This window comes from Thermobia domestica, chromosome 13 (assembly GCF_964235325.1).
Source record: "Thermobia domestica chromosome 13, izTheDome1.hap1.1, whole genome shotgun sequence".
NCBI classification, from domain to species: domain Eukaryota; kingdom Metazoa; phylum Arthropoda; class Insecta; order Zygentoma; family Lepismatidae; genus Thermobia; species Thermobia domestica.
The window spans coordinates 86,984,546-87,005,259 of record NC_137466.1 but is presented as its reverse complement, the minus strand read 5'-3'; the positions used below and the strand labels follow the sequence as shown (position 1 = coordinate 87,005,259).

At 37.1% G+C, this 20,714-nt stretch overlaps 2 protein-coding genes across 2 annotated transcripts in view; one reads left to right on the top strand and one right to left on the bottom strand.

The window, feature by feature from the left end:
- LOC145669227 (uncharacterized) overlaps nt 1-20,714 on the bottom strand; it is a 93,192-nt gene that overhangs the window by 40,338 nt on the left and 32,140 nt on the right. The window lies entirely within an intron of this gene.
- Nucleotides 5,806-20,690, top strand: LOC145668299 (uncharacterized). Its single transcript, XM_081736025.1, has 4 exons — nt 5,806-6,916; nt 10,827-11,068; nt 17,639-17,798; nt 20,557-20,690. Exons 1-4 carry the CDS (start codon nt 6,721-6,723, stop codon nt 20,643-20,645), a joined length of 687 nt encoding a protein of 228 aa, XP_081592151.1. The 5' UTR covers nt 5,806-6,720; the 3' UTR covers nt 20,646-20,690.

The following is a 20,714-nucleotide window of genomic DNA, read 5'->3' as shown; positions in this document are numbered from 1 at the left end:
CCCCCCACCCCGGAATTTACGGGAATTAGGTGACCTGTGTGCAAGGGCGCCGATCCTGGAGGGCCGAGGTTGCCCGGGCACCCCTAAAGGGCCCTCATGTGGGCCCCCGCATTGTATTTATGAATATACAATATTTGGCATAATTTGAATACAATTTGTCTTAAAATCCTCATACATATGCCTTCTGCATCTGAATGCCCTCCAAATTTACAGAAAAATCGGCGCCCTTGCCTATGTGTACCAATCAAATCTCTTCAATGACCTTTCAAGGATCATTGCGTCCGTGCCAAGACGCGTCGCCATTGTTATCCGTGCCAAAGTTGGACACACTGACAATAAGGTAGGTAGTCATAATATTCTGGCTGATGTGTGCGTATTTTCTCGAGACGAGTCGAGACAGGCTTAAATCTCGACTCGACTCGACTCGAGCGCATCCCTACAAACAGAGCGTAATTAACTAACAAAGCAAAAGCAGATTACTCTAGACTATCCACATGCAAATAAATCAACCCAGCCCAGGGGTGCACCCACGCGGGGGTCCGCCGGGTTCGGACCTCCCCCAAAACTTCGTAACTCGACGTGCACTTTCTTAATAAAACTATACTTGTTTAGCAGAGAAATGACAAGTAGACTATAGATTTGACCTTACTCATCATCTGTGCAATTTCTTTTGTGAGAACAGGTACGAGCACTTAAAAATTACTAATCATTTTTCTTCAGCTGTAGTATAACACCTGTTCGATACTATATAAACATAGTATTGAATTTTGGATCCCTTCCAACAAAAATTTCTGGGTGCGTGCCTGACCTAACCTAATAACTAATTATTTCATGTAAGCGAATAACCATCTACATGCAAACCTCAAATTTGGTTCCCGGGTTCGATTCCCAGTGGGGACGCTCGGTCGAATAAATGTACCCGCTTTTTCAGGCTAGCCATCTGAGGTTTTTCGCTCATTCACACCAGGCAAATGCCGGGGTAGTACATAAGATAATGGTTCCAGACCGTTTCCTTCCTTCCCCAATCCTTTCTTCCTTCCTTTTCATTAGATAGTGTGCTTGCCGAGAGACGTCATCTTTCATATACGTGACGAACTAAATGGCTTTAGATGCCGACAGCCCAGAATTGTAATTCCTAATCTAATCTCCCAAACCTCAAACTTTAGGTTTTCATGTATTTAGAATAAATGTCAATAACATTTCTGAGTTTCTAAGTATGCTCTAGATGGATATTTATCGTGTTTTGTTGTTCAAACTGTTGTTGCAATTCCTGAAGTAATTCCTATCATTTATACGAGGATTATTTGAAAATATATTTATACAGCAACTGTTGTAACAATGAACTTTGTTATTGTTGTAATTTGCAAAATAATTTATAATACTGTACATCATAATATTCGCCAAAAAATAGCGAGTTCACAATCATTTTGGTGCCACTCGTATAAATTACTTACCAGTAAACATTGTGGAAAATTAAAACACAGATGCGTTGCTCTTACAAACGTTCTGGAATCGTTAACTCATCTTGCTACGGTGTGGTGATCTTACATTTTCTTTTTCCCACGTGACATGCATCTATGCCACGAACCTACGTTTTCCTCAATCAACAGTGACTCTTTCTTGGACAAATGGCTTAGATCTTCGCATGTGAAACTGGGAAATTTTAGACATTTCTCATCGAGGATTGCAGAGGTTGTTCAGCCTACGTTTGGTCGATTTCGTTCCTTCCCCCTTCTGGGCAGAATGGACTCACCCGACCTGGCTCGTGGCGTCCTGCAGTGTTGTGCAGTGGCTTCCCACACAGCACACGTCGTCCAGCGGACGTCCAAAAATATCCATACATGTCCAAAAATTGTCCATAGATGTCCATGGACTTATGTGGACCTTTATGGATCATCCATATTATGTCCACATACGTCCACAGACGCCCATGGATGTGTGTGGACTTTTATGGATCATCCATATTAGGGTCGCCATGGACCTATGTTGGCGTTGTTATGTAATAGGACAAATGAGGAAGAGCAATGGACGTCTACATTAGACGTAGAATGGACGTCCAGAAAAGGATGTACATAGTTTGTCCACATTGGTCCGTTTACATACCAATGCCGAAATAGGTCCAACAGTGGACGCAATATGGATGATCCATAGAAGTCCACATAAGTCCATGGACGTCTGTGGATATTTTTGGACATTTTAGGATAAACACCTTTATTTTAGTATGTCCATAACACGTCCACTTTTGAACGTATGTGGACGTGGGTTGTTAACGTACAAAATTGGACGTACTATGGACGTGTCTTTATGGACATCAAATGTACGTCCAAGAGTGGACCTAGAATGGAGAACCCTCATGGATCTCCTTTGGAGTTAGTAAGTTAATGTACTGGTCTGGACGTTTCCTGAACCTCCACTCTTGGACGTTTAATGGATGTCCATAAAGACATGTCCATAGTACATGCACTTTGGACTTATTTACACATTTGCCAATAAACGGACCAATTCGAACGTCCACAGGACGTACACAAGTGGTTGTACATTGGACATCCGTAAGAGGATATCAATAGTACGTCCGTCATGGACCTACGTACGCATTCGTTAATAATTTAACCAATTTGAACTTCCACAGGACATACACAAGTGGTCGTACATTGGACATCCGTAAGAGGATATCAATAGTACGTCCGTCATGGACCTACTTACGCATTAGTCAATAACGGACCAATTCGAACGTCCACAGGACGTACACAAATGGTTGTACATTGGACATCCGTAAGAGGATATCAATAGTACGTCCGTCATGGACCTACGTACGCATTCGTTAATAATTGAACCAATTTGAACTTCCACAGGACGTACCAAAGTGGTCGTACATTGGACATCCGTAAGAGGATATCAATAGTACGTCCGTCATGGACCTACTTACGCATTAGTCAATAACGGACCAATTCGAACGTCCACAGGACGTACACAAATGGTTGTACATTGGACATCCGTAAGAGGATATCAATAGTACGTCCGTCATGGACCTAGTACGCATTCGTTAATAACTTAACCAATTTGAACTTCCACAGGACGTACACAAGTGGTCGTACATTTGACATCCGTAAGAGGATATCAATAGTACGTCCGTCATGGACCTACTTACGCATTAGTCAATAACGGACCAATTCGAACGTCTACAGGACGTACACAAGTGGTCGTACATTGGACATCCGTAAGAGGATATCAATAGTACGTCCATCATGGACCTACTTACGCATTCGTCAATAATTGAACCAATTTGAACGTCCACTGGACTACACAAATGGTTGTACACTGTACATCAGTTAGAGAATATTAATAGTGCCTCCGTCATGGACATATTTACATATTTGTCAATGATCGGACCAATTCGGATTTTCACTGGACGTACACAAATCGTCGTACACTGTACATCAGTAAGAGATATCATGGTCATAGTATCCAAAACTAAGTTACTTCAAATAAGCACTGCCCCGTCCATCTCAGGTGCGCAATTACTATTGTAGAGTTCTCCAAAATATGTATGTTTATGGTACTATAGCAACGCTGAATCATAATAGTGTGATATTACCTTTCGCTTGACATGTATATTTGAAATATATAATAATCTAAGATAGTGCCATTTGAAAATATGATTTTATCTTGGGGTGGCAACACTGCTAGTCTGGTAGGATTGCGGTGTATGTCAAACTACTTTTGCTTTTTGATATTTGCCTGTTATAAAATTTCAGCTTTTTCTGTCAATCAGTTTAGAAGTTACAATGAGAAGTCACTTCAAGTGGTTGTTTCATCCTATAATAGTAAACATGTATTATGTACTTATTTTTAAATAATACATGTATTTGTGAATATACATTTTATTCAACGTATTTACGAATATGAAGTAAGTCAAAAGTAAACAGCAATGGTTTCCACATTAAAATACATGAAAAATAATTTTGGTCAGGATTTTGACAAAAACTTTACTGTGCTGGTAAAAGAGTTGTAACACTACTATTTAGAGATGTTACTTTAGTAAAGAGACCTGGACTTTTGCAGCATTGGTGCCTTTTATTCTAGAAGCGAGAGAAAAGGAAAGGGAAGTGCCTTTTCCGCCACCTTTAACTCCCCTCTGGATTTGCCTACCCATTTAAGTTCAAGTTATTTTTTGTTTCATAATTTCGTAATTCTTTGTAAACGTATTGATTCTTTTGAGGATTCCAGTGGTAGCAGATGGACCAGGTCCTTATAGTAAAAGACAAAATAAATCCATAACAAATAATCCACAAAAAAATGATAAAGGAATTAATTATCCCCATTTGGGAACAGTGGGCTTAGCTTGTATTCATCACGACTTAAGTTTGCCAATATTGTCGATGAACTTCTGTTGTTTGGTGTTTTCTCAAGTGTGTCTTCATCCGGTGAGGGTGTCACTCAGTCGAAAAATGTAACATGTTTCTCAGACCAGTTATCATGAGTGAGATTTTCCTTGGCTTTTACTCATTGACACGAGGCAAATACCGGGATGGTACCTATATAAGTTACAGGTCCTAGGCTGCTTCCTTTAGTGTGTGAAGGCTTTAAGGCCTTAGATGCCGGTAATACCGATAAAGCTGTATAAATAAATAAATAAACAATAAGTATGCTCGGAAGACGCCTCCACAAATCGTACCGAAATCTTCCGATACATCAGAGATGAACCCACACAGCTCACGTTGTCCAATGGACGTCTAAAAATTGTCCACAGATGGCCATGGACTTATATGGACTTTTATGGATACACCATATTACGCAAAATGTTTCTATCATTTGCGTAGATCTCCAGGCTTCGCGAATCTTCACAGCCACGCCTTCCAAAAATGCGAATGTGAAAAATGAAGCTCTCGTATATTTAAAATTCATAGGGGCAAACAAAAGGGAAAAAATAAAAAAAAATAGAGAAAAAAAATGAAATGAAATCTTTGAGTTTTACGTCCCACGGTTATTCCGATTAGGCTAAAGGAGACGGTGATGATGAGTAATGAATGAAATTGTGGAATGAAGAAAGTGGGAGAAAACGGGAGAACCCCGAGAAAACCCACGCACACGGTGTTTGTCCACCACAAAGTTCACTTGGCGGGGACTGGGATCGAACCCGGGACCCCAAGCACCAGAGGTCAACGCTCTACCACTAAACCACCGCGGCCCCAAGAGAAAAAGAGATCTGAAAGGATGCGAAGTTCTATTGAAATTCGAAAATCGAAATATTAATTTTGGGTCTTTAACAACTTGCCTTCAGTAGCATTAAATTTGTCAATTTCATTCTCTAATTTCCAGATTTCAGTATTAGCATCGTTTTAGATTTCTAATCTTTTTCTTGAAGATCGAAGTGATAACGAAAACTTGGCTCTATTTTTACATTTATATTATAAATTCACATCTAGTTTAAACCTTTGCTTTATATTATTTTTAAGAGTTGAAAATTTCCGTGTCAATATTCAAAATCGGTGCTACATTCTAGCCGCAGGCATTGCCGACATAAGAGCGGAATATATTCGTTTGGGGGCCGGATCTGGCCCTCGAGCCGATATTTGTATGGCTATCACTGAGTCACAGCAAGGTAAGTGAAGCAAAAGATTTGATAACCAATTTTAATCCTGAACGTCAATTAGAATATCTTGACGGTATCTTTTCCTCATCTTTTCGTTTCTTTTGCTTTAATATTCGAACTAATTTCAATAATCATTTAGTAATTTATTTACGTTAGAGTATTGGCAGTGTTGATTTTGAGCTGGCAGCAGTGATGCGATGACAGTTGCAAGTTGTTTGTGCAAGTGTTATGATGATGTGTAAGGTGAAATACTTATGCCGAATAAGAGTGTGGTGCGAGTTTTTTGTACTTTTCATTGTGTAGTGCTTCTACAGTTGGGAATTAGGCTTGTGTATAGCCCGCTCCCCCCAGTTCTTTGTCACCGGAACTGGAAGAGTCACTACTACTACTACTGCTGCTACTGCTACCAATACTACTGCTACTACTACTACTACTACTACTACTACTACTACTACTATTTATATCGAGAACAGAACCCAACCAACCCCTGCGGGGCTTCTAACCCGTTCCTACTACTACTACTACTACTATTGCTACTAACTACCACTACTACTACTACTATTGCTACTAACTACTACTACTACTACTGCTGCTGCTACTACTACTACTACTACCGCTACTACTACTACTACTACTTTTACTAAAGATTCCTTACCGCAAGATTTACATCTTAAATCTTTATAACATGCGATTCCGATTCATTATGAACTAGTATGAATCGTTAGAATCACTATGATTCGTTAAAAATCACTGGGGGAGCGGGCTATACTCAATCCGGGAATTATACTACTGGAAGAATTGTAATTAAAACATTTCCGCAGAAGCACTCATAAAATGCCGAAGGTTAATTTCAACAATCAGTTAGTGATATAATTATACTGGCAGTATTTACATTACTTTTTGAGCTGACGGGGTTTCTAAAACGTGATTTATATAAAAAGTTTAATCTTAAACTGCAAGTGCGTTGTGAAGTTTTGTGTTTTGTGCCATATTAAAATAGTTAATATTCTGGCACAAAATTTGTATTATAAAGTGACTGCAGCATTCAGTGTAGTGCATTAATATTCCTGTGTTGCTTTGTGTTGTGTGTCATATTACAAATTGTGGCACAAAATTGTAATTATAAAATGACATCCGTCTTTAGTGTAGTTTTATTTATTGAAACCAATGAAGTGGAAGTCGTACCGACGATATGGATAACACACGACAAATGTGCGTGGCCCAAATGGAAAAACATTGAAAGGATTGTGCGAGCCGTTCAACACCAAACACCGCCAAGTGAAGAATGGGGTAGCTACACTATGCGGATCCTCGCATCGTATGGTAAGTGCTATATGCCCTTATACTTTATTTGTTCAATGTATCCTCATATTCAAAGCATTAAATCAGTTATAATATTCGGAAATAGCAGACAGCTCGCTCATTCCTTCCACAATGTTATGCGTATCCCAAAAGCACTTTCTGTTTTTCTGAAATAGGGACCGTGATGGCTCAGTGATGGATACGTTGGGAATATACATAAACTCAGATATAATTGAGGTAGAATGGCATTTTTAAGCTTTGGTTACATTACTTTTAGATACAGTACATTCAACGTTGTTTGATTTCTGCAAAGTCATGTAAAACGTGATTTTAATACATATTGAGGATAGGGGGCTGTTGAGAGAAGTCATTGCGGTAAAGTAATTTTCTAATTGTTGTGTACGATAATTAGTACATCAAGAGAGATTTTCTACTTTCTTTTTGAAATGTAAGGAATTCCTGGGTAAGGTTCTAGAACGCAGGTCCCCCCATATAAGTTAGTAGCAGGTTGGTTCCTTTCTGTATCAAAATTTAATGTTTAATTCACATAGTATTGCCGAGCGAGCGTTAGCGAGTGAAGGCGGGTTAGAGCCCCACAGGGTGTTTTCTGTCTTTATTAGATAAATGGGAGGGGGGTACAGGAATTTCTGTTTACTTTTATGTTCAAGGAATTAAGCTTACCCAACCTCTCACTAGTCTATATAATATGTTCACGTGCTAATCTTATGGGGATCTAATGGTATTAACAAGTAAGTTTCGTTTCAAGATGCGAAACTAGGGAAGACTTTCAAACTATGCGGATTCAATATTAAACCTAAAATAGTACACACACGACGTTCAGCACTATAGAGGGATTGAATCTATACTTCGGGCTCTGAATTCATATGAAAAACATTTACTCTTTGTCAGTTACAATTATGAGGTTTCGAAACTGAAACCACAATAAATACTAGTTTCTACATCTTCCTGTTTCAGTGGAAATAAAAGGATTTTGATACTGTATGGATACCACTACTAAAATTAGAAGTTAAGAGAGTATGGCTTTATGGTTTTAGTAAAAATATATGAATCAGTGTGTTTCTTTTCCTTGAGTCACTGAATCGGATTTCGAAAACCGCTTCTTGGCCTGTATTACTGTTTTTTATTTATGGCGATTAATGTTGAAAACCCTAAACGGATGATTTATGAAACTTCCGGTTTGAGTAGATGCTTATCAGAGGAAAGTGATCTATTCTTCTAATAATGGTAATGATTAGAAGTTTAGTTTGATTTCTAATAATGGCACGGAATAGCGAGATACTAATTTTTCATGTAAACTCAGAGCACGAAAAACAGGTTCCATCTCTGACCTTATTGGAACATAAAGTTGTATATATACTACTTCTGACTCTGCATAGTTTAGGGGTCTACCTGTAGTTTTACACTGTGAAATAAAGCTCAGTTATTTACTTCTACTTATTAATATTTCTTCACATGGTAGCTGCAAAAAGTAATATTAATTTAAGGATTTATTTTAAACAGATAGTTGTGGTAAAGCTCGACGAAACCTAAAGAGAGCTGAGGAAACATCAGACCTAAATACAGAGTAAGAGGTGGATCAACGAAAAACACGGAAACGAAAAGAAAGATGCACCTCATTTTATTCAGACAGTTCGGAGTCGGATTGTAATCCGGGAATAGAAGACATAGCGGATATTCCAGTTCCACCACAAGTCGTGTTGCAAAAAGAGACTCCGGCTTCAACAGCAACTGTAGTTGAGAGTTGTAGTAGTCAAACAACACCAGAATCTTCAAAGAAGGCAACTTCAGATTGTAGTGACGTAGGTTCGTATCGATATATGCTTACTGTAATATTTACATGTATGCATGTTATTTAAATACGAGGGAATATATAGGTATCGGTTAAGTAGTAGGACACAAAGAATATGCAAGCTGGATGCTGTTCTTTTCTGAGATTTGAAATCTCTTCTTAAATTTAAATGTCGCCAATAGCTGATTTTTTTTTTAAATTTTAGTGTTGAGTTGATTTTGAGTTTAACGTCCCGTTCAGCAGCGAGGCTATATGAGACGTGGACCTACTGATTAACGTGGAATCCGAATCACATGAGCTCCCGCCGGGAATCGAACCCGGGTCTCCCACGCCAAAGGCGCGTACGCTAACCGCTTAGCCACGAGGGAGCTCAATTTTAGTGTTGTATAATGGGACATCTATATACATGTATTAATGTTCATGATGGTTTGTTAGGTAGGTTTTGCAAATTTTAATTAACGTTTAAATGTTTGCGCTATTAAATATTTAATAGGGAGTCCCAAGATTATAAAAAGTGCCGCGGTGGCTCAGTGGTAGAGCGTTCACCTCTGTTGCATGGGGTCCCTGGTTCAAACTCTGTTCCCGCCAAGTGAATTTTGTGGTGGACAAAGACCATGTGCGTGGGTTTTCTCGGGGTTCTCCCGTTTCCTCCTACTTTCTTCATTCCACCATTTCTCATAATCATCGTTTCCTTTAGCCTAACCGGCATAACCGTGGGACGTAAAACTCAAAGATTTCATTTCATTTTTCGAAGATTAATAAAGCAAGTATGCATTATTTCCTCTTTTTCTGTAGCATACATCGTAAATTCCTAATTTTATATTAATAGCAGAGTGACTGTACTGCTAATTTTTTCCGCTTTTTTTTTTTTTTTTTTAATGAGAAACAAAGTTAGTCGAGTTAAGAAAAATATGAGTGAAAGAAACAGTGGAATCAGTGTATAATTTAGCATTCATACCCACATAAGTACCTGGGCCCCACTAATGGAATTATAAAGATCAAGGGTTCAGATGTATGTGGGTTACTGTACAAGTACTTTGTAAATGTAGATTCAGAATATGGCTGCCACTTGTAGGAGAATTTACAGATTTGTTAATTCAGAAAGAAAGATTAATGTATAAAAAACTTAATATGAAAGAGACCAACATCAAAATCTCATTAATGTAGATAAAGCACTTCAAAGTTTGTGTTTCAACCGTGATCAGAAATGACAAATCACGATCTTTTAAGTAATTTGTGTTGATGTTTTCAGTTAAATCGACTTTTTTAAAATTTAAATCACTTTTACCTGATATTTTTAGAAAACAGAATAAAATGTAAATAATGCTTCTTTTCTTATATGATAAAGTACTGGGTTTCGGTGTCTTTGTTAAATGATGACAGAATAAAAGATAAAACATTAGTTCCTATTAGTTGCATGGTGCGGAATCATAAAATCGATGTCGAGGATGGGGGAGGGGAGACTGTAGAACTGAAAAAAGAAAGAAAGAAAGGAAAATAAAAGATGCTCTTCGCGCTTTTGCACTGCAATGTTCCGATATAGAAAGTTCACGCATTTGGGCATCCATAAGTATTAAACTATGCAATATTAGGGATTTATACCGCTGACCGTTAGTTCAACTATTAATTAGATAAGAAATGCACGTTAATTACATATTAATTACTGTAATTATTTTGCAATCTTCTGACATTACTTAACTTTATTCTCCACCTCCTAGCACGCTTTTAGTGGGGAAATTTTCTTCAAAAACTATTTAGTGGGGAAATTCCCCCTTCCCTAGGATTTCGCTCCCTGATTTGTTGTTTAAGCGACATATGCTTGATGAAATCATTTTTTTAAAAAAAAAAACATGCAATTTAAATTGCGATTTAAATCAAACAACTGTGACCATGATATTCTTGTTCTACAGCCAGAACTGTAACTGAATTAAACTGAGCCTAATCTAACCCACCCAGCACACGACGTTTAGTGGACGTCTAAAGAAACTACACGACTTTCTGTTAAGACACTTAGCAGTTGCTTTATTTGTGTTTAGTTTTATACATGTGTTTCTTCAAGTTATGTTACGATACTTGGCCACTTTTTCTTATGTCCATTTTTGCTTTACTCGTACTTTTCAGAGTTCAAGAAGGAAGTATTGCGCCAATTGGCAATTATAAAGGCAACGGTAAATAGCAATAGGGACACTCTTGACATTCTACTAAGAAATCGAGTTAATTATGATAATGAAGTGGAAATGACCGAGAATCAATGCCAGGATGAAACAGTGAAGATTATTTTAAGGAAACTTCCTGCACAAAGCATGGAAGAGTTCGATCAACTAGAAGACCAATTGGGAAACGCAAAACTGCAGAAAGAAATGGTACAGTATCAAGTTTTTGAATTTTATGCATTTACTTAATTCTTATGTTCGGGTTTTGAAGCTTGTCTCTTGAAATGAATAATATTTCCTTGCTTATGAATAGGATTAGGAAAAACCATACTTATTTTTGGTTTAAACCAGTTATTTTTTAATAGTTAAGGTTAAAGCGGTCATATGCAGCAAGGGGCCTGGGCCCAATCCGGACTACTAGACCCTTTCCCCAGTCTGCCTGATCCTAAAACTAAAATGAAGAATTTCCCAACCCTTGATCGTGCAGTATCGCAACTTGACACACTTCCGAACTGAAAGTAATGGATTTGAAGAAAAAGATAGTTGGCCTTTAGCCTCGAGATGAACCGGGTTACTGTCATTTCTCGCAATGGAGACCGAGTTCTTCTCAAATTGCCTTTCGTCATTAAAAATATGTAGGAGCCACGGTTACTTCACTTTAACTTAAAGTAAATATTTACAAAATAAAAATGGTTTGAATTTTTAAAAACCTGTTTTTTGACAAGTCTGGCTATAACCAGAATTCGAATCATTTGATTGGTGTAGTGGAGAGCACATTTGCGTTCAGCGCTCGTGGTCCCGGCTTTATTTGCCGGTGGGGGTACTCTTAAACGACCTAAGTAGGTCCAGGCTCCTTGAACTTACTGGGCATAAAAGACCGTAAGATGTAAAACCCAAAACTGTCAAGTCATTTGAATTCTCTCTGCCTTTGAACCATTCATATTATTATTAATTTGAGTAAGCAACTTTAAAAAGCGCCTGGTTTAAACAAACGAACCTAGCTCATAGCATAAAATCTTATTTGGACTATATGTAACATCACCACGGCATGACAACTGTGAGGAAAACCAGTGATAGAGGTGAGCAACATTTCATCTTTCTCTTAATAATTAGGGATGGCCAGACGGATCCGGATCTCGGATATCCGGATCCTACAAGATCCGGATCTCGGATATCCGGATCCTACAAGATCCGGATCTCGGATCCGGATCCGAAATTTCGGATCTTGGATCCGGATATCCGGTTCCTGGATCCGGATCCGAAATTTCGGATCTTGGATCCGGATCCGAAGTTTCGGATCTTGGATCCGGATCCGGAATTTCGGATCTTGGATCCGGATCCGGAATTTCGGATCTTGGATCCGGATCCGGAATTTCGGATCTTGGACCCGGATCCGAAGTTTTGTATCTTGGATCCGGATTCGAAGTTTTGAATATTGGATCCGGATCCGGATATCCGGTTCCTGGATCCACACCCGAAATTTCGAAGTTCAGATTCATACTCCTGTTTTGAATATTGAGACCCTTAGATTGAGACCCAGAACTAAAATATCCATATGTATAAAATTGACTAGGTGAATTTTATCTAACTCAGTGGGAAGACAATTCAATTTAAATGACAAAAGATTACATCAAAATCTGATTTTCACATTTTTCGGGTTAGACCATTGTTCCGCACACCCCATCATTTAGTCTTTAGTATATCTTTAAACGTACTACAAGTATGCCACTTTCATCTGAAGTCAGTAGTTGTATAGATCTGCCTTTTGTTATATAGTAATCGAGTTAGGATTAAAATTCGATTGTTTGAGAGACCTATGATAATATTTTCAGAATGAGTTATAACGTTGAAAAACTGCATAGTAATGCTGCATATTTTCTTTGTGCCACATTGGAATTTAATGTAGTCTATCTTATACAATCGGCTCTTATGATTAATTCAATGATCTGAACTCCTGCAGCATTACGCTAAAATCATGGATGTCTTTGAATTTTCGTCATCATTTCTTTTTTTTTTTTATTACGAGCAAAATAAATATGATAAGCGGTATTTTACATAATACATATAGACGCAGATCAGTCAGTTGATTGCTTAAAGTTTATAGCAAAGCTATTACATTTCTAAGACACTGGCGGACAAAATCCATGGCTTTCCCATAAAATCTTAAATATCTCTATATAAAAAGGGCAAAGTCCTGAGTGACTGAGTGAGTGAGTGACAGATCACCGTACAGACCAAATCGCTTAAGCTACAAACTTGAAATTTGGACAGCTTATAGGGTTTGTGACGTAGGATACCACTAAGGAAGGACTTTGGGAAATTCGACGAGGAAGGGGGGAAATGGGGTGGAAAATATTGATGATTCTTGACGTTAGATACTTCAAATTTGGTATTTGGGTTTCTCATTGAAAATAATTTGATACTTGTTTAAGTGCTTTTTGATATTTAAATTAGAAGGGGCAAGGAAGATGTAGAAAGTAAAAGAACGGGTGGTAATTGCAATTATTGCAATTAGTATAATAATATATCTCGGAAACTTAAAGGGTTAGAAACATGGAATTTGGTATTTGGACTTCTCACTTAAAATAATTAGATACGTATTTCAACGTTTTTTTTTTTTTTTTTTGTGTGTGTGTGTGTGTGTGGCCCAGAAGGGAAGAAAAGGGGCGAGAAAAAAATTAAGTGGGGATTACAATTATTGTATTAATATGTTATATCCTTTAAGGTTAGAGACTTGAAATTTGATATTTGCACTTCTCATTGAAAATAATTTGACATGTGTTTCAGTGTTTTTTGACGTTTTAGTAAAAAGGAAAAGAAAAGAGATGGAAAGGAAAGAGGGTGGGGATTGTAATTATTATAATAACATGTCGATATCTGGGAACCTCTGAAGGTTAGGAGCATAGAATTTGGTATTTGGACTTTACATTTGAAATAATTAGGTATGTACTTAAGCGTTTTTTTGATGTATGTCTTAGAGGGGAAGTAAAGGGGCGGGGAGAAAAGACTTTTATATCTCGGAATCCTGGAATTAGAGAAATGAAACTTGTTATTTGAACAAAAATTCGTTATCTTGTGAAATGAAATGCTTGTGTTTTACATCCCACGTTTATGCCGGTTAGGCTAAAGGAGACGGTGATTATGAGAAATAAATGAAATGAAGAAAGTAGGAGGAAACGGGAAAACCCCGAGAAAACCCACGAGCACGGTGTTTGTCCACCACAAAGTCCACACGGTGCAAGCTGAGATCGAAACAGGGACCCCAAGCACCGGAGGTGAACGCTCTACCACTGAGCCACCGCGGCCCCTTAAAAATTCGTTATGTTTGTAGGCGTATGATGTGCGAGGCCGTAGACCGAGCAAATGTGTGGGCTGGGGGGAAAGCCCCCATGTACTCGCACTGAAATTCGGTATGTCTCGGGATACCGGAATGTTATTACATACAATTTGATATTTGAACTGAGATTCGGTATGGTTGTAGGTTTACGAGGTACGAGGTCATAGGCCGATCAAATGAGATATCAGAGGGTCTAAGGGCAAATCCCCAGACATTTCTTTTTAAATTGATTATGATTAGAGGCTTTTGTGGTGCGAGGCCCTAGTAACGGGGGTCTAGTGGCGAAGCCCCCAACTAGCCGAGGTCTATTAAGTATATAAATGTATTTGCGTAATGACTGGAAATTGCATGTATGCCTGTGGACAAAATTGCATAAGTAGCCACGAGAAATGACAATCCTTTAAGATAAAAATTTTAAAAAGCTACCAAAATGTACTTTTGAATGAGTTGTATAAAATTATGTTTGCGCAGGGGCGAATCCAGAACGGACTCTTGGAGGGGGCGGATGGATTCGTAGGGGGCGGTTGGGGATGCTAGCAGTAAAAAATTACTTAGATGATCTGAAATTGCCACAAATTACTACTAAAGTACACTGTTAATGGTGGCGCTGGGTAGGGGCAAACGACTTTTCGCCCTCCCCCTGCATCCGCCTATGTGTTTACATGAATGATATAGCTCCTTATACAACCTATGCAGAGTTAATAGTAGTGGATTACTAATTACAAAGATACGTGTTACTGCTCGAGGCTCCATATGGTATTTTGTATACACATACAGTACATTAATACATTGATTTTGATACATTAATTGCCATTTAGAACTTCATCTCTACTACAATTCTTAATTCTAACTGGAGTGGTACGGTCACAGAGAAACGTATTTTTAAAGAAAGAAAAAAATGCTCATCAAGAGCAAGAAAAGGAAGTTGCTCCTTAATTTGATTTGATCTATATTTTATGGGCTGTTCTATTAGCAATGGCCTAGCCCATCACGACTAGGAAATGGCCTCATTCAGTGACCACAATAACTCAGAAAGAATTAGAAAAGTAAGCAGCCAGAATCTAATGAAGAAGCTTGGGCTTGAGACTAAGGTTTCATCCCAGCATTTGACTAGTGTTACAGAAAACAAAGGACAAATTTCCACCAGGACGACAGCTTTAAAAAAGATTTACTACCTTTTCGGTCAAGTATTTCCACTAGAATCTAATCTGACAATGAGATTGCTCTCACCTAACTCGACAGTTTTACTCAATCAAATTTGGAGTAATTGTGACATATTAAGGCATGAAAACCAAATATCAACAGAATGAAGGGAACGCAAGGCTGTCACACGATCAGATACCAAAAGTGTCTTAAAATCTTATTTTAAGCATAGGAATGAAAATCACTTTGTCAATAATTTCGAAAATTTTGTTGATTCGGAACACCCGAATTTTCTGACACGGAGTTTCGAATCCGGATCCAAGATCCGAAATTTCGGATCCGGATCCAAGATCCGGTTTTTCGGATCCGGATTTTCGGATCCGGATCCAAGATCCGGTTTTTCGGATCCGGATCCAAGATACGAAATCTTGGATCAGGATCCAGTGTCCGAATATCCGGATACCGGATATCCGGACCCAAGTGGATCCGGATCCAAAAATATCCGGATCTGGCCATCCCTATTAATAATATTCCAGGGACTGCTTGAAATCTCATTCTATTGAAAGTTGAGATTGTGTACGCAGTACTTCATGTCAGGGGGAGAAGTGTAAAATAACTGTATAAATATGTGAAACAGTTTTCGGCAGTGCGCGTGAAAGTCAATGATAGACATTTTAATGAATACTACAATTTTTTAGCTATTAAATACAGAGACAAGTTTTTTTTTTTTTTTTTTTTTTTTTGGAGCTGTATGTTATTTGACATTTTTGGGAACATGTACCCCTTTTGGTTAGCACCTCCCTATTTTACTTTATTGATTCTACTATTCATTCATTACCAGTTCCACGTATAGTTTACTTCTTTCCTATTACAAATTCATACCTCTTTCTGTTAAGTTCATATTTCTTAATCTCTTAAGTGTGGATTTTTCTTTTACAAATCAACTTCGAGAAGTGAATACTTTTTCGCAAAATTCGTTTGCAAATTTCTTTAAAATAAAAAAAAAAATAGAAAATTGAGAATTGTTTCATTGTATCCATTGCAACAATACTTCCACAATATTCTGTACCAAAAGAAGAAATATTACTTGGAAGCATATTTATGGTGTCCATACTTAGATGCAGTAGAACCAAATTCACACTTATATAGAGGGTGTTAATGAACTATACCGACAAACTGTAACAGGCGGTTCCCCATATCAAAATAAGAGAAGTTCATATGGACCTGTGGGGAAAAGTTCATAGTTTCATAGCTAGGACTGTCCAAAATCGTGAAAAAGCCAAATTTCGAGACACCCTATTTCGGATTCGAGAAGCTGTGGATGGTGATCCTTATGAGCGTAAAGGAAGTCAAGCTAATGCAGTCCAAAAATGCACATTTCATTAATGTTCAATGGATATACAGAGTATTCCCTGCAGGGTGAAATTTTGAGATATGCTCTGACTTTAATGATTGGTCCAGAGTATGCAAACGATAAGTTTTCATAACAGTGTACAACACGGAATCCTTTGGCGCGATGTCAGAAGTGTTAAGGATCAGCAGCAGCACGGTTTCTCGTACTCGGGAAAACGCATGTGGCGATGTTTTCTTTCACTCTTAAAAGTGAAGAAAACGTGAAATATACCGTGACGAAATACATCGCATCACACATTATTCTGAACACGAAAAAACATGAAGCTGCCGGTTCCTAACACTTCCGACTTCCCTACGAAGCATTGGATGTCCATTGTTGTCAAGGCTTACCTCCTGCCTACTTTGGACCCTCCTTGAAATCAGGGTATACCTGAAAATTGTATTGAGAGCACATCTGAGAATTACACCGTATACGGAATACCCTGTACACCCATTGAAAATCGAAGAAACATGCAATTTTGGATTGTGTATGCGTGTCTTCCTTTATGCTGATAAGGACCACCATCCACATCTTCTGGAATTCGAAATAGGGCCTGTTGAAATTTAACTTTTTCGTCATTTTGGACAGCCCTAGCTCAGAAACTGTGCAATTTCGCCATAGGTTCGTATGAACGTTTTCTCTTATTTTTATGTGAGGAATCACCTCTTACAGTTTGTCGGTATAGTTCATTAATTAACACCCTGTATATATATATATATATATATATATATATATATATATATATATATATATATATATATATATATATATACGATACGTCTTCCGCACTACGACTCCATTTTACAGAGCATCATATATTTACATCCTGTACCCTTAAGCAATTTGTGTATTTTTTTAAATATACGTTCGGTTTATCATCATGTAACATAAACTGTCTGGATTTCAGGTTTGTCACTTGTCTAAAATTGGTGGTAACAACGTTGCTGACACAGTGAAGAGAGTTATAAAGCGATTAATAACTGACGAAGTTGCTAAGGAGTTCAGCTGGCTGGGAATGCGAAGCAAACGATCTTTCTCTTCAACGCTGACCTCCGTAATCATCCGTGGTAAGCAATATTTCTCACCCCTTCCAATTGTTTTCTATTTCAACTACACAGTTCTGTATTTAAATATTTGTAAAAACATGTTGCTCAGCAATAGCAGCAACTATTAAACGAAATCAAAGTCTCAGAACATAAATGATTTTAGGAGATAGGATTTTAGTAGTTTTCAAGTTTTTGTTATTAGTTTCAATGTTTTGGATAGATTGACATTTAGGGAAGATTGTGGTCCCTTGGATCAACATTTTTTTTATGTTACTGTCTCAACAAGTTAATATCACAGTATATTACTCGCGTAGCTTACCATATGATATTTAATATAAAAAATATTAATATATATAAAAAGAAGAGGATTTTTTGTGCTCGCAGAGAAACGTCATAATACATGATGGGCTTAAGGCCGTAAGTGCTGGTAATGAGCATAAATCTGTAAAAATAAATGTTCTTGCGAATATGGAACACACATTAATATAATCAATACTAACTTTAAATACTCCTGTAGAATGAAATTTGAAATTTACTAAGCTATACTCCACTTCACCCGAATTGGTGTATGGTATCAGCAAATAAGCTCGCAGTGCACTGTTCCCAAACCTTCAGTGAGGAATATAATCATTCATAATTGTCCATAAATATGAACAAAATGATTATGAATGAATGATTAGATTCCTCACTGAAGGATTGTAACAGCACATTGCACGCTTATTGGCTGATGCCATACGCCAATTAGGTGACGCGGGGTATAGAACATGTAATTGACGTTAGTTGGACATATTTTGAGTTTTGAGTCATCTGTATTTATGCGACAGATGTAGATGAGCATTTTTTTTAAAAAAAAAGCAGATGTCAGTATCATAGTAACAGTTTTGTAAATAGGTTAATGCTGACTTGTATGCTGTTCACCTTACCATTTTCCCAACGTACACAAATAAGAGCTTTGACAACTCCAAGGTTGTACTTCTTTGCCAAATAATCTACATAAATGTAGTCAAAAGTGAAATGACAAATGAAATCTTTGAGTTTACCTCCAAGGTTATGCCGGGTAGGCCAAAGGACTCAATGTACATGATAGTAATGGTGAGATGAGAAAGTGGGAGGAAACGGTAGAATTCCGAGAAAACAAATGCACGCGCTGTTTATAAGTTCAGATCAGGCAACATCAATTGTTCGCGATATACTTCGCGATTCTCTGTCTTCCTTCTGAATATTAATCTTTGTGTGAGAGAGCTTTTTTTTTTTTTTTTTTTTTTTGTAAATTTCGGTTTCATTTTTTGTTTTCAATTTGGATATACACACTGTATAGTAATTATATTTGAGTTTACTTACGCATCTGTTTTATTGATATTGAAAAGCATATGCCACACCCACTAGACATTAGAACAGAGTTAGAAAGCAGTAATTTGCACTAAGTTCGAATGTATTTTCTCACGTAATATTGTAAGAACAGTAAAATATTCAGAAATTGAATGTTGAGTCTAATAATTTGAACACGTGTGTAAATCCTATTACCTCGTGTTAAATCAAAAACCAAACATTACTGAAGCTAGTCATTCACATTTGTGTGAAATAAATGCACATAACTTGAATTTTACTAGTAATAAATGAACCGACTGACAATCGCTATACTCCAGCTGTCAATTACCTGCACATTTTCCCTATAAGGATTAGGAGCATTTATTTATTTATTAGGATCACGCAGGGAGGCTTATAGTGCTGTACTGTTAGTACATCAGGCCGTCACTCCCCACGATAACTTTTGAACGGATACGTTGAATGACCGCCTCGCCTCATTTCTAAAGATAAAGCAGAAATGAAACTCATCTAAAATATGATCAAAAATAAGCTTTTATATCACTAGGCTAAATATGATCTCAATCTAAAGTGTGGTTTAAATATGCATGTATATGACGATTGAAAACGACATTTTTGTATTCACAAGAGTCAGAAATTTGTTTAATTATACTTATAAAATATAACAGAATAAATATATGACATGTCGTAGAAATCCAAGCCTTAATGAAACCTTTATTTGTAATTGCATTAACTCCGACACTGTGACTACTTTTACAACACAATGTCTAGCCGACGTTTGTATCTGGCGAGCAGACTGAGAAAATATTGTACGTTGTTTGCACTGTCACTGTTCATCGACAAGTGTCACACTATTTAATCTAACCTCTGTCATGGAGAACCAAAGATAGGATTAAAATATCATCGTAAAGTATTTGATACCCGATAAACTCTTCCCGCATAATTTTATTTATTTATTTATTTTTAATTTTTATTTTATTTTATTTTATTTATTATTATTATTATTATTATTATTATTTTGCAAATATGGAGTCTAGATTGGGTTCGAACATATAATTATAGGACGATTTCACAATATCTACAGCTTACTCAAAATAAAAGATTCAATTAAGTATTTATAAAGTTGAAAAATATGGAGGATAGGAAAGTATTTTATTAATAACGAACAGATCATTTAAAATTTCCGAAATTATATTGTATGATTGTTTCGAAAAACTAATTAATCTCTCGAAAAAAATGCTGCTGTATGCAGTAAATAAAATATAGACACAGTCATAAGGGGGCACGTTACGGCACTGAACGTACTTTGGGCATATGTATGCTATGTGTGTTGTGTCTTCTTATTCATAGCAATTACTTGTTTAGTTTTAAATATAACAACTATATTGACATAATTTAGTGTGTAGAGATTAATGACACTATTGATGTCTTAATGTGTGACCTTTTGTTTCAGGTCTGTTGGTGAGGAATGCAAAACAAGCAGTTGAAAATTACAGAAAAAAAGAAAACAAAAGCTTTCAAGGACAGTTCACTTCACTTTAAATACTAACTTGAAATATTTTTTAAAACATAATAAAGAGGTTCATTTGTAAGCCAAAAAGTTAAATTGTG